Source organism: Buteo buteo, chromosome 7, assembly GCF_964188355.1.
Source record: "Buteo buteo chromosome 7, bButBut1.hap1.1, whole genome shotgun sequence".
In the NCBI taxonomy this organism is placed as follows: Eukaryota; Metazoa; Chordata; class Aves; order Accipitriformes; family Accipitridae; genus Buteo; species Buteo buteo.
The window spans coordinates 31,299,363-31,314,285 of NC_134177.1; the positions used below are offsets into that span (position 1 = coordinate 31,299,363).

General features: G+C 51.0%; 1 protein-coding gene across 4 annotated transcripts in view; it reads left to right on the plus strand.

The window, feature by feature from the left end:
- Positions 1-14,923, plus strand: part of EPHB1 (EPH receptor B1) — an 84,922-nt gene that overhangs the window by 19,073 nt on the left and 50,926 nt on the right. For all 4 annotated transcript variants that reach the window (XM_075032203.1, XM_075032206.1, XM_075032204.1 and 1 more), the window contains exons 2-3: positions 7,078-7,142; positions 11,553-12,234. In XM_075032203.1, coding sequence (XP_074888304.1) covers positions 7,078-7,142; positions 11,553-12,234 — 747 coding nt within the window. The remainder of the gene's footprint in view (positions 1-7,077; positions 7,143-11,552; positions 12,235-14,923) is intronic.

Sequence of the window (14,923 nt, forward strand, 5' to 3'; positions counted from 1 at the left end):
CTATTCCTCTCCCCCTCTTCCTCCCCCTTCTAATTTATTTGCAGGCAGGTCGTCTCTTTGATTTACTTTATCTCTCAGTAGGATTATGATAAATGGATTGTATGGCTCTGGCTGAGCTTGTCTAACACCATGCTGGGTCAAACCCCTTCAGAGCATGAAAACTGAGGGGAGATGCTGGGGCTGGGTCTCCTCTGCGTCGTCCGGAGGGAGGAATGAGTGTTGGTAAATGGGACTTGGTCCTTATGGCCCAAACTTTACATTGCCTCCTGAACTTTTTTAGCCTGTGTTAGGCGTAGGGCTCGGCGGCCTGGTTTTTGTCTGCGCTTTTCTCTTGCCTGATACGCTGGGTTTGCTGTGCGTATGCGTATGCACGTATGCTTGCAAAAATTTAAGCAGGTATTTTACTGGGCGCTTTCAGGCACATCAACCAGCATATTTCAATTTACTATATCCTGATATGGGTAGTGTTTGCTGCTTGTAATTAGAGTGTTTCATCCCGCAGTCACAGCAGGCAGCAGTTTATTGATAAAGTTGTTATATAGTTGCTGAGCAAACACCCCCAAATTTGAGCTTCATTAAGTTATTGCCTGCCCTGCTGCGATGCATCTTCATTGCGTGCTGAAATCCATGCCATTGATGGGAGATCCCGGAGGAGGTTCAGGGCTGTGCTCTGCGGCCGCAGCTTAATGTATCCCATCACAAATTGACACAGCACGCTTGTCCTCGGCTGATATATATAAATTCTTTCCCTTTCCAACCAAAAGCAGTGGGTTTTTTTGGCCACTGCAGATCTTCTCATGCTGGCTGGTGGCCGTGGATGGTGGTGTCACAGCTGAGATGTCTTTGCAGAGCAGGCGCGGCTGCTTCTCTCCCCTGTGAGGTTGATACAGACCCCAAAGCATCAGTGGTTTTCTTTAAAATGCAGGCAGAAAATGTTTCATGTTGACTTGTTTTGTTGTTTTTTAGCGCATCCTCTCCGTTCTTGACTGAGTTTGTTATTTGGCAGGTAATCCCTCATAACGAACCCGCAGGAGATTGATGGGGAGAGCTCGTTATGCACTTCCAGAGCAGTTTCACCATCATTCTGTAGCAGCAAAATGCACCATTAAAGGCAGAGAGCCATGGGAATGATGGGACGTAATTAGTTGTTGCTGTAATATTTTTGATTGAAAGCGTATAGATACTGTAAGCGGCTCTTTCGGAAGCCGGTGCTCTCAGGAAACGATTAAGAAGAGCAGTGCTTATCAAAGGGGAGAGGCTGATCCTGCTCTTACCCTGCCCGCCTCTCCAGTGCCATAATTAAACCATCTGGGAGATGTCACGGCATTCATGCCATGCAGTCGCTGGCTCCTTCATGGCACGAGGGGTGAGCAGCGGTGCTCCCTCCCAATTAGGAGCAGGAACCAGATGGGGAGTCGTCCTGCAGAAGAGACTTTTTGGGTGGGATGTGCGCCCAGCAGCTCACTACCTTGGTCCCTGCGGCAGAGCCGCCTGGATCTTGTGTTCCTACTTTTCCCCAGCTTAGTCCAAAGTTCAGGATATATTGAAACCTTGCACGGGTGAATCTGGACAGTGTCAGAGGGATGTTGTAGTCAGAAGCATGGTCGTGGAGAGCAACCTGGAATTACTCAGGCAACCTCCTGGTGTGTGCTTGAGACCTTTCATCTATGGGGAACAGTGAGAATTAAATTCAAATTATTCCCCTGGCACCTGTGGGTCTTCCTTTCCATTGACATCAAGAGGTGTGATGCAAACTGTGAGCTTATAGGTAGTAGTGATGAAAGCCATGATGCAATCTGGGCTCAGCTTGAAGTCACGACAACTGCAGGAAGGCAGAGCTCGCAGCATCATAGCAGTTAATGTTATTTAGCACTAGTCTTTGTAATACAGCGTCTTGGCTCTGTTTCTCTATTGTTCCCTTTCGCTGGTAATGTCACCAAACTTGGACAGAAGCTTCCCAAGCTGTGCATTTGCCTTGGGCTGATTTTGCTGAAGCTCTTGGGAGAGAAAGAGGGGATAGAAAGAAAGCTTGGCATTTATGAGCATGAAATAGAGGGGAAAATACGGTGCGTTGCTTATGGGGAAAAAAGCCTTGCTGTTGTTCCCCTTCAGAAAGTCATGCCATGGGGCCGGGGCTGCCCAGGGGATGTGCCCTGGGGCTGGACCATGTACTGACCCCACTGGCGCTTGCTGAGGCTTGCTTTGCACTCTGCGAGGGCACATCAGGATGAGTCTCCAAAGATCCCACCTGCAGAGCATCCTCTGTTCCTCTGGACCTGAGCCCCTCACGGCCACGTGCGCCCTGCCCCTTGGTCCCGTCTTCCCCCCTCCCTCCGAAGGTTCAGCTATTGACATGCACCTCTCCGCCCCCCCCACATCTCGGGGGGCTTATTTCCAGCAGCTGGCATACTTTCTAAATCTCCCTCTACCATCTGTTGTTATCAAGCCTCCTCTCTCCTTATTTTGCTTAATTTCTATCTTTTTCCTCTTGGCCGTCTTAGACATGCCTGCATCTCTTTGCATATGCCCAAGCATTTGCTTTTGAGTGCCTTAGGCTGGTTCCTGCCGTTATCTTCTTGCAGGAGCGAGAGCTGCTGCTTCTTGCTTTGGGAGAGGGACCATGTCCCCGAGGCATCTATTGAGGAGTGCAGTACTAGTAGAAATTTCTTTGTGGCCTCCCTGAGCAGAAAATTTGTCATCGTATCTCTTTCTTTCCAGATGGCAATGTCAAAACGTGATCAAGCTGAGTTGGCCTCCTTACCTCCATCTCTCTCTGCCTGTAGCCAGACCCTGCTCCCTGCCAGGGAGAAGTCACACCTTCTCATGGTGGGACTCAGCAGGACCCCTCCACACTGGGGAGGTCTGAAATGTGGGTTTCAGGGTGGGAGTTTCAGCAAGTAAGCTCAGCTTTGTTTCGGGCTGGTTCAGGAGGGTTTTCCTGGAAGAGGCTTAAATCCTGTTGGGAAGGGTTGTTGGCAAGACAGCATCAGCTGGTGTGAAATGAAGGCTTCTGTGCTGCTGTGCTCCATGCCTGGCTACTCTCAATATCTTATTTTCCCCCCACTGCTTGAATGATGCCAGCCTACCCTTTGCTCCTCTGAGATGCAGCTTATCCTGCTGCGGGCATTGGCTCTGGCTGCTTCTCTCACCGGTTTGCCTGGGAGGATGTGGGGAGCCCAGGACGGCATTGAGTCCTCCCTGCCTGGATCGTGTGAGTGCCATCACAGATGGATGCACTGCTCAGCGGCGAGGATGCTGGTGCATTCTAATTGCTGGCATCTTTACTCGTTACGAGTGTAATTGTGAGTAGACGTTTGTTTTTGTATTGATAATTAGGGACTGGAACAGATGGCGAAGGCTTAGTTTAAAGTAATGTGTCCATTAAAGAAAATCTACTGTATACAGCTGAAGATTCTTCACTCTAAGAGAGCTCAGCTCTCTATAGCGGAGCTCATCTTCACCCTAACGAGGGCTTCAGCCCTTACAGCCTGGTCAGCTGCCTTCGGTGGAGGCTCAGGTCCCGAAGACTTCTCCAAGCGAGTATGTTGAGCTCCCTGCTGGGCAGAGCATCCCCATGGTATCCGCCGTGCCCACATGTGGGTGGTCAGGTGTGGAAGGAGTTGCTGGAGGAGCGGTACCTTGAGCAGGCAAGGGGAGGGCAGCGTCTTGCCTGCATTTGCCTGTTGGGCATTGAGCCTGTCTGCTGGCATGGTGGAAGTGCAGGGACTGGCCGATGCAGGTGGACAGGTGGCACGTGGTTCACCCAACATGGCTAATGATGCTGTGCTAGCCGTACAAGGCACGGGGAGATGATGTACCCCTGCGCTGGCACCCCCGGAGGGGTTTAATTAATACCCAGTGCCAAATAACGAGGACTGGTCCTCGCAGCAGGACAAGGCAGGCAAGAGGAGCGCAGGAGGAGAGGTGCGAGGTGTCTGTGTGGCTTCTCTGCTGATTAATGATGCTCAGGCACTGGTCCCTGGTAACCCCCTCGTTAGCAGGCAGAGCAAGGGGATTTTACTGCCTGTTCCTCCTTTGCCCGCTCCCAAGTGATGGATGGCTGGGGGGGGGGTAATCCCTGTGTGTCCCCACCAGCAGCAGTGTTTTGCAGCTGAGAGATGGGAGACGAGTGCTGGGTGTCCCCCCTTTCTCTGTGGGATCTTGGGATGAGGGGCACGGGCATCTGCACACAACCCCCTTGCTGAAGGAGGGCGCTTGGCAGAGCCTTAGCCCTGAGCTGCCTGGCCATAAACATCCCTGCGGGGTTTCCCCAGGGGTCACGGTGTCACTTGTACATCCAGAAAATGAAGTAAAACCCAAGATTTCCTCCAAGAGGAAATAGCAGAGGTCAATGGGAAGTTGCTCAGTCGAGTCCTTCTGGTGCCAAGTACCTCTGCAGTCATGGGGTGTGGGTGAGGTCAGCAGGAATTTGAGCTGGAAGGGAGGATTTAACCACTTTATTTTATTAAAAAACCAAAACCAACTAAACTATTTTGCCAGGTTATGGATCTTCTTGTATATGGCAGTGTCCTCAGGAGTCAGGGTAGCATCTGAGCAGGAGAAGGTCTGTAGAGGGTCAGCCTTTTAGTGGTGGCTCTCAGCCCTCTTTTTTCCTTTGGTTTGCAAATTGCTTTAGAAACATGGAACTGTTGAAGTGCAAGCTATGCACCTGCAGTGGAAACTTTGCGAGCACGACCTCCCTGGCCACAGGCCGCACAGTCCCCTTTGGACTCTGGAAACCTCCAAAGCAAAAGCTTCTCTGTGGTTCTTTTCCATTTATTCATTTATTTCTCAATTTATTTAGTTATTCTGAAGTCTCCTGCTTCAGGAGCTGCTGCGTGCCATGCTGGCATTGCTGCTGTGCCTTTCTGCTTTCTTTCCAAAATGTGGAGCCTTTGGGAGGGAAGGGGTGAGATTCTCCCTGGAGAAGGAAGCTGTAGGTGCGTGGAACAGGAAGGGAGACGATGGAGTGAAAATCCTTTCTGAACAAACCCTTGCAAGAAGTGTCTTTCCTGGAACTGAGTGTGTCCTTATTCACCAGAGAGGGCGGGCGAGCTGGGTCCGGGTCCCTGCCCAGCCACGCTCCCTGCGTCACCCTGGGCTCTGCTGCCTCAGTTTCCCATGTGGCACAAGGACACTCCGTTTGCTGCGGGGTAAAACACCAAGCATTTTAGGGGCTCTCAGAGGATCCCTCCCCACATAGCCATGCTGGGAGTGGGGACTGGGAGACGTTTGCATGGCCTTTTGCTTCCACTTTTGCATCTATTTATGCACAGGCACATCTGCCTGCTTATTTGGAGGGCCGTAGCAAGGATTAATGACAGCTTAACGAGGTGCGGAGCTGTTTGCAAGGGAAGGAAAGCTCGGGGGCAGCAGGAAGGCAGAGGGCGGTGGGAGTAGAAACTCTCTGGAGGTCTGGAGCATGAGCCCCCAGCCCCATTCGGGGCCAGGGAGGAGTTGCAGGTGGGATGTGTTGTTTTTAGCTGGCTTCTGCCAAACAGAAAGGGGCTGAAGCTGCAGATGGAGACATGCTGTGGTGGCATGAAGGCTACCGTGCTTTTCTGTTCCCTGCACGGGCCGGGGGTGAAATGTTTCCTCTCCGAGGGCACTGTGAGCACGGGTATGCAAAGCATGGGTGCAGCAGGCTGTGGGCTTTGAAGCCCCCCTCAGCAGTGCCACAGCAGCATCCCAGGACCACTTAGGGATGGAGAAGCTTTGCAAGCTCCCAAGCACCTTTTCACTCCATCTCTGGTGTGGGGGTGCCTTGCTCTCTGTGGCCCCCGCTCACCTCTCCTGGAGCCAGGCCAGGTTGGGAGCTCTGGCTGGAATTTCGGGAGAGGGAACATTTATCACTTGTGGCAGGGTGGGGACGTCCCGGTCACGCTTCTCCGGCTTCCCATCCTGGACAGCTGGCAAAGGGAGGGGTGGGAAGATTAATAGGAGTCTCGTTTCCCACTTGTGATTGCTGGAGCGGGTGTGGAGAGATTAAAAGCAGCAATCCGGGGGCAGTTCATGTTCCTGGGCTGATTTTTATTTTCTGACCTCTATTTCTCTGGTTGCACCCCTTTTCCTGGCACTGCAAAGCTGCCGTGCCTACCTGGGACCATGGAGGAAATGGGAGGGATGGGGGATGCTCAGCTATGCCAGCCGCCACCAGCGCATCTCCTCCTCCCATTTGGTCGAGACACAGGAATCAAGGAAATTAATCTGCATGTCTGCTTGCTCCAAACAAATAAATAAAACCTGGAGGATTTTTCCCATCTGTTTCTATATGTTGTTGCTCTCACTATTATTCTTGTTGTGTTTTGTTGTTGTTTTTTTTTTTTTTAAAGAATAAAAGTAGAGAAATGTCAGCTGTATTACAGCTTTTAAATATTTCCCACCAAATTCTCCATCAAAAGACTCCCAGCAGTGGAACATCACTCCAACAATGTGATTTTTATTTGCATATTTGAAATCACTCTGACAAATAATAACTGTGTGCAACAACAACTTAGGGCACCAGACAGATGTAGTGCATAAAAGGGGACATCTAGTGTTGCAGAGCAAAGCAAGTAGCTGTGAGTGAGTCGGATGGGACCCACCGAAAAGCCTGTATGGAGGTGCTGGGGGAGAGATTGGGCTCTGCCTGCTGTGGAAGACTTTCCCCCAGCTTCTTGCTGCCTTCCAGGGAGTTAATGCAAACTTGCTGCTTGGGTTTAGACGGCTTTTCGTAGGTGCATGTAATGACTCCATGAAATGCTGCAACCTTCTTAATTTTTAATTTTTTTTTTTTTTTTAGTTGGTAACACTCTTTTCCTTTTCTAGGCTTGGGAGGATCAGAGATGGCAGCGTGGGCAGTGTTCAGGCCATGACTCTTTGCAAAGAGTCTTGTCCTGCACTGTTTGCTCTGGAGTGAAGCTGCCCTTAGTTAATTAGATGTATTAGGGCACCTGCTGCTCTATTTCTTAGCAGCTCCAAGGGTCAGATGCATGCTCCATGAAAGCAAGTGAATGTTTTTTTGTGGCTCTGTGCTCATAACATTATCAAAAGCTTTGGGAGTAACTAGTTTGCTTTCCTTTTCTTGTGTTTCCTCAGAAACTTTGATGGATACGCGGACAGCGACGGCCGAGCTGGGCTGGACTGCCAACCCTCCTTCGGGGGTGAGTGCCACTCGCACAGCTGATCCTTACGCGATCTTGTGGGGTTCATGCTCTTTGTCTTAAAATGCTGGTGGGGAGCCGGGGAAGTTACAGTGGGAGCAGCGATGCCCTATCGGGCTGGCGTGGGGTGGCCAGGGCATTGCTGTGCTGAGCTGTGCGGCCGGTCCAGGGCTGAGTGTCCCTTCCCTGAACCGATCCCAGGGTCTCAGCAAAGATGGAGCTTTTCTCCATCCCTGCGCTCTCTCCTCCCCTGTGTGTCCTCCTCCCAGGTGAAGGGGCCAGCCCCATCACTGCTCTCCATGCCCCCGCTCAATCCTTCCTTCTCCCTGTGCCAAAAGACTTGTAATTAGGAAACATTAACAGGCTCAAAACAGCTTTCATACCTGGAACATCATCCATAATTGCACTCAGCAGTGCTCTTCCCTGGCTATTAATGTCACTTTTATGAAGTAATGAGGAACAAAACACACTGAGGCACTTAAAACATCTTTTTTATATAATATGAGTCTTTGAGGAATGGAAGCATAAAATAACCTGACTCACATTCCCTGGGCAGAGAAAGTGAGAGACGGAGCTGTGGAGGAGAGGAGCGGCAGTGGGAGGGGATGCAAGTTGATGGATGGGCATCACGGTGGGACAGGCAGCTGGTTGGGCAGGGATGAGTACAGCAGTGAGGTCCATCCCTGGGGCCTCCAGGACATGGCACCAATGGGGAAAGGATGCTAGCCTGCACCTTTGTTAGGGTGTGACTGGCTTGGCCAGGTCCTCAAAAGAAGTGAGATTGCACACCGTCACCAAAGCTGAACCACACATGCAGTGGGCACGAAATCCTCTCCAGACACATCAGAGGCCCTTGAAACGTGGGGCTTTGCCTCTGAATTGTTGTGGAAAAAATCTGTGCCCAGATAAATTGCTGGCAAAATGCAGGGGGGCCACATGCAGGTAATGGAGATGGGATGTAAATAGTTGCCTGCAGCTGCTATCGCTGAAAGCCATGCAAGGCAAGTGGGGAGCTTGCGTCATAAGGCATGGCAGTCTTGCCCTCTGCGGAGTGAAGCATCTCCCCAGCCTGCATCCCTCCACGCCCTGCATCCCTCCGCAGATCCCAGCTCCTGATCCCTGGCCCTGCCTCACCTGTCACAGGGTGCCCTGAGCCTGTCCGTGTGGTGATCCAGCATTAATACTCTGTCTCTTGCTCCTGTCAGAGTTACTGGTGAGTCTTCTCCTTTACAGGAGTGTATGTTAGATCTTCCACAAAGTATCTTAAAATACCAAGTCCCTTATTTAAAGACACAGTTAGTCCGTAGCATGTGTGGGAGAGTGTGACTTCCCTTGTGAAGTCCCCTTGCTCATGGACTGGGTTTTTTTCAGTAGCACCAGGCACTTTGCTGGGTGGAATGGAGCATTTTGAAGTGTATTTGGGACTCCTGGAGTGAACCCTCCTGTAGGTGTCATGTCCCAGCCAAGGCACCAAAAGGAGTAGGTTGGATGCTAGTTGAAAATAAGCAATGTCTTCCTCTTGCTTCAGGCATGCAGTAGTCTTTATGAGCTGCCCGCTTACAGCACTGGGTTTTGGGGTTTGTCCTGTTTAATAGTTTGCAACAAATATTTGAGGGCAGATTTGTGCTGCTTCTTGGCTTGTCCAGCGGTACTGGCCAGTATTTGGGTGAGGCTTGTCTGCAGTGCAGGTGCCAGGGAGGGTTTGCAGACCGTGAGCCATCCAAGCAGCCTGGTGTAGAAATGCCAAGATATACACTTGGGGATTTCTGCTTGTGTTGCAGTCAATGAAGACCCCAAATTTAGTTGGTCTTTTCTTGGTTTTAGCCTTCAGTTCCCTAAAGCAGCCACCCTAGGGCCGTGCTATTTCTTTTTCAACCCGAACTGCTGAAAGCTGGGTTAAAAAAACCAAAGCTTCCTCATCCCATCCAAAAAGTGAGAGTATGCTAGCAGACTTGCTTTGGGGCTTAGCAACAAACAGTGGCACTGTAGGAACAAGTGAAGAGGGGCACCAAAGAGGAAAGCAAAGAAACCAGAGGGAGGAGAGTAGCAGCTGTCTATAAAAGGGACCTTCCTGCTTCTTGGTGCAGGAGGGAGGAGATGGGAGGATGGGAGAGGGGCCCCTGGCTGCTGCTGGGGTGTCAGCTCCTTCTCCCAGGCTCCTCTCGTCTCTCCTGGGGCTGGAGGTAGAGTGATTTCATGAGCTACCTCTCCTGACGCCGGGGCTCCATGGCTTCGAGTCCTTTTGGGTGGTGGCATCCCCCATGGTGTGCTGAGGTCTGGGAGTGACTATTCACCCCAGCTCACAGATGGGCCCTGGGGCTCAGGGGGGCTGTTGACATTAATGCCAGGGCACGGATGCCAGCCAGGCAGCAGGAGCTGTGGTCCCGGGGGACTGGCTGTGGTGGGACGTGGACTCTCCTTCTGCTCTCCCCAGTGGATGTGCTTTAAATCTCAGTGGAGAAGAACATTGTCTTAATCCTCAGCTCCCTGTGAATTATGTAGTGGCATCTCATCAAAATGATGCATTTGTTGCTGTTAGAACATCGATGGCAGCAGCCACTGGCACCGTGGGTCTTACTAGCCACAGGGATCTGCTGCTTTTCAGTGCCCAGTGGCAGGAGCACTCAACCCAAGGGATGCCCAAGAGAGCATCAGGATCCAGCCCTAAGCCCTCATGAGGGTTTTCCAAGTGGTATTTTGTGTCATTCCTAGCTGCGGGCAGCCCTGTGTGCTGGGTGCCTGAAGTGCAGCAGGGTCTGCTGGCAGGATTTGCCTCTTAGTTTTCGGCTTTTGTTTGCAACGCCCCCCAAAAAAAGCAGCAAAGTGCAGGGGATGCTCAGTGGAAGGAGCTGGTGAGAGAGCTGGTTCCCTGATGGGAACTATGAATAAAATGATAGTGGGTCAGGTCCCCTCTCGCGCACCCGGTCGGGGTCCACGAGCTGGTGGGCGGGATGAAGAGGAGGATTCCTGCAGCAAAGACAGCAGAGCAGTGGGGCCAGTGTTAGGTTGGTGGGCGAGTGCTGGAAGAGAGCTGGTTGTCTGGTGTTAATTGGATAATGGGGCTGTAATGCAAAGCCCAGGTGGGAATGGGAAACAATGCCAACCCCCTTGGTCAGGGAGGACCTTGCAGCTTTCTTGTGTGAAGAGGTGTCTGGTAATGAAAGGGCATTGAATCTGCATGTCTTGTCCAGGGTGGAGAGGGGTTTTTGCAGTGCTTTCGTGGCATGAGATGAGAAGGGAGAGCGCTCGGATGGATGCGTGAGGTTTTATTGCTGGTTTGGTAAATGTTGCTTAACAGCAATGTGCAACCTTGAGCTGTGATCTTTGCTTAAACTTAGCGGAGCTGAGTAGGTGGACCTGGGAGCAAATGTTCTGTTACACTTGTTGGCAGCGTGTGGAGGACCCTGCTTTGAAAACAAAATTAAAACCTGTGCTTTTTTACATCAGGGCTGTGGTTTACAAGGGGGAAGCTTGGGGAGCAGGTGAGGAACATGGTTTTTTAATAGAAAATGGAAGAAGGCAAAATCTGTAAGGTTGTGGGGTTGGTCGTGGTGCATCAGCTCTTTGGGAAGACTCAATGTGATGGGACAGGTTGGCATCACCCTTCTGCTGTTGTGGCCCCCCACTCCTGTAAGCACAAACAGGCGTGAGCACTGCTGTAGCATCACTCGTGGAAATTACGCCTGATATTCAGAGTGCTGCTTAAAGATTGCCATATGAATAATGCTGTTATGAGGAGACTGTAAACATGGATTAGTTAAAATGAATGGATTATGAGGTTGTAAATCTGTCTGTAGGACTCTAATGCCATCATAGACTATTCACAGTTTGCTGCTGTCCCTTAATTGAAATTGTAGCCTGGATTATATTAATGCCCTTCTATAAATCGAATTGCAAATCTATATTCTCTCTCTCCACGGCGGTAATGTTTTATTTAGTTAGTTTTCTTTGCTGGGGGAAATGATTCCGTCATGCCGAGAGCCTGGGGTCAGGCTCGCTCTCCAGCCCACGTGCTGGATTGGGCTTTAATGAAACTGTAGCCCCTCGTGTGCTGCTTTCCCTCCCGCCTCTGGGTATCTGGACCATCTTTCTTCCCATTTTTACATATTCTCAGGGCAGCTAAGGTTGTTGCCCACATGGAAAAGATGTTTTAGCTTCAGCTGGGAGCAATGGGGAGAGGCATGCAGAGGCAAGAGGGCGAGAATTTCTTCTGGTGCTGCCTGGTTGGTGTTTCTGCACGTGCATCATGCCGTGTGTCCACGACCATGTTCCTAGTCCCCTTTGGGGCTTTGGGATTCTCCTTCCAGCCCTGCCCTGCCCTGTGCAGGGTGAGTGGCACCTCCGTGGCTCACAGGCCACCGCTGGTCCCTCTGCCTCCCTCTCATCACTTTTCCCTTCTCCTTTCTGCAGTGGGAAGAAGTCAGTGGCTACGACGAAAACCTCAACACCATCCGAACGTACCAGGTGTGCAACGTCTTCGAGCCCAACCAGAACAACTGGCTCCTCACCACGTTCATCAACCGGCGTGGAGCTCACCGCATCTACACCGAGATGCGCTTCACTGTGCGGGACTGCAGCAGCCTCCCCAACGTCCCTGGCTCCTGCAAGGAGACCTTCAACCTCTACTACTACGAGACAGACTCTGTCATTGCCACCAAGAAGTCCGCCTTCTGGACGGAGGCACCCTACCTCAAAGTGGACACCATTGCTGCTGACGAGAGCTTCTCCCAGGTGGACTTTGGTGGTAGGTTGATGAAGGTGAACACAGAAGTGAGAAGTTTTGGGCCCCTGACCCGCAATGGTTTTTACCTGGCTTTCCAGGACTACGGGGCTTGTATGTCTCTGCTGTCCGTCAGGGTCTTCTTCAAGAAGTGCCCCAGTGTGGTGCAGAACTTCGCCATCTTCCCGGAGACGATGACAGGAGCGGAGAGCACCTCTCTAGTGACTGCCCGTGGCACCTGCATCCCCAACGCTGAGGAGGTGGACGTGCCCATCAAACTGTACTGCAATGGGGATGGAGAGTGGATGGTCCCCATTGGCCGCTGTACATGCAAGGCTGGTTATGAGCCAGAGAACAACGTGGCTTGCAAAGGTAAGGTTGGCCTTGGGTAACAAGGTGCTTTTAGTGTTTTTAAGCTTTGCTCAACAAAATGTTTGTCCCCAAACAAGCTGTTTTGGGCAGTGTCCGTTGTGAAATTGGCTCTACACTATTTACCTGCCCTGAAGCAGTTTTGCTCCAGGGACCAGGCAGGGATTTGAGAGCAGTGGTCAATGTGCAGCTTCTCAGTGCGCTCCAGTCAGTGGCCAAACTCGGTGAGCAGCGTGGCGAGGATGCGGGTGCCAGTGCAGCTGCTGCCGCCGCAAGCCTGCTAGAAGCCGCCTGTGTGATCTGCTGCCTTCAAAGTGCTGTGCAGGCTGGTGCTTGCTTGCTGAGCCACTTTCATCTGCCTCATTATTTCCCCAGCAAAGCTGGGGGAGCCAGGCAGCTGCTGTCAGGCCTGACTGCAGCGAAGCCGCTCTGATTCTCTGCATTAATTGGAATTTTTTTGCTGGTTTTTGGGTTCCCCCAGCCACACCACCAGCATGCTGCTGCCTGCTGGAGTCCTCCACAGCACGGAGTTGTAAATATGGAAATAGTGCTCGCTGCTTTTCATGTCCTTTGGCCATTCTGATGAATATTTCCCAAATAGCGTTGGAGGATTTTTTTTTTTCTATTAGCTTTACTTGCTGCCCGTTCCTTCTCCACTCCCAATTTAAGGTATTGTTTTTGTACGCTGCTGGAAAGGAGGGAAGACGAGAGGGCTTTTTGCATAAGAAGCTAACCCCATTTCATCGGTGCTTTCCAAATACTTTCCAAATAGCTTCTAGAAGGTGGGCACCACCAGGTCGAGGAAGGGTTGGGAAGAAGGATAAGGTCAAAGGCAGGTGTCAGAGTGCTTTAGGCTTGGTTTTGGAGGGGGGTGATTGGAGGAGTTGCAGGTGGCAGCACGTGTAGCACCAAGCTTGGCTGTGATGTTCCTTGGGGTGGCCACCACAGTGTTTCTTATTCACCTGTAACTCCAGGTATATGAAAATGGCAAAACTGGGATTCAAGCTATGGAGAAACTTGTTTGTTCATTTGCTTTAAATGTGTGAGCTTGTGTAGTTTTTCACTGTGAAAAACCACCTTCCTGCCTGGCCAAGGTGGGGACAGCGATGCCTTCCCATTCCAGTGCTCCAACAACTGGGAAACCACTAGAACCTGTGTGCTTGTGCCTTGCTTTAACATTGAGCAGCATTGCCAGTGGATTTCTTCAAGTTTTGCAGTTGACACTGAGCATGGTTTTGTTCCCACTAGGAGATGGTCTGTTCCTGTGAGGAACCGAAGCGCTCCATTAGAGGGAGGGCTCTTCACAAACCGGAGCATTTCTGGCAAGACGTTCCTATGCTATTGAATAAACAAACAGAGCACACATGGTTTTATGGCAAAATGACGTTTTCTCATAATGGAAAAAAAAAAATACTAATTTTAGCTAAAGACTGGAATTGGGAAATAATGTCATTTTGCCACAAATGTAGGAAAACAATGATAATGTAAAACTGCCACAGATTTGGGTGGTATTGACTTTTTTATCTGCTGCTGGCTGGAGTGGTGGAAGAAGTTGGGATCTTGAATGCTTCTAACCCCGCAGGAGAAGTGTGTTGCACCTACTGAGTGCTCATAGTTTAGGGCAGGGCAGAGGATGGAGGACAACAGGACATGAGAGGCATGGGAGCGAACCTGTTCAGGGTGGGCATTAGACCAATCTCTGTGGCTTTTTTTGTTTCCTTTTCTTGTGCAAACCCCAGAATGGTCATGATGTGTTCATGCCATCAAAGCTGCACTGAGCAGACCCCTGTGCATTGGGAGTTTGCTGAGTGTTCTGTGCTGCAGCGCCCGTCTCCAGCTGTGCTCCCATTGCATGGCAGTGCTGATGCCAAAGGAGAAACCCCTTGCACTGCCCAAGTGTGGGCTCTGCAGAGCTCCTGATGACAATATTGCTTTTGTGTGGGGAGCATGCTTTGCATTCAGGCTCCTTGAGAAAATACAGGATCCTGGCAGGTCTAAAGGAGTGGAAATGTCCTTTAAGGATCGACCAGCAGCATTTGGGATCCTGAGAGGCACCAAAATACGCTGTGGGTGCAGAGCAAGAAGGTGGTTAAATGGCACCAAGCACATGCGTGATGATGGGACCATGCTTTTTTGATGATCCTGTGGGCACTGTTGGGTGTTGGTATGATGCTGTCTCTGGAGCAGAGCTCCAATAACTTCCCTCTCCCGCTCTTGTGAGAGTATTTCCCAGTTCCCACATCAGGAGGACGGACAAAAGGCTGGCGTTGTGTGTGGGACCTGCGTGTTTGAAGGTCCTGCTCAACACTGGCGCAGAACCCAAACCCAATAAACCCACCAGCCTCTCCTGGAAGTTCACTAAAACCAGTCCTAAAAGCCTGAGCCAGGGCTTACATTAGGACTGTTGGACAATTAACTGTGTTTCAGTAAAAATCTGACCTTAGGTTCGACTCTTCTGGGTAGTTCGTGTGCACCCTTCAGCCATCAAGTTCCTCCTTGTATCCCCGTGGACTTTGGAGACCATGAGGGAAGACCTGAGCCCACTACTGCCCTTCCCAAAGGTTGGCAGGCAGGAGGTGGCACATCACAAGGTCTAGAAATAATTTGTTGGTTTTCTATTTGTCTTCATGCTCTTGAAGAGATCATATTCCCCTGCCTTGTTCACCCGCTGGGTTTGCCTCACAGGGATGCT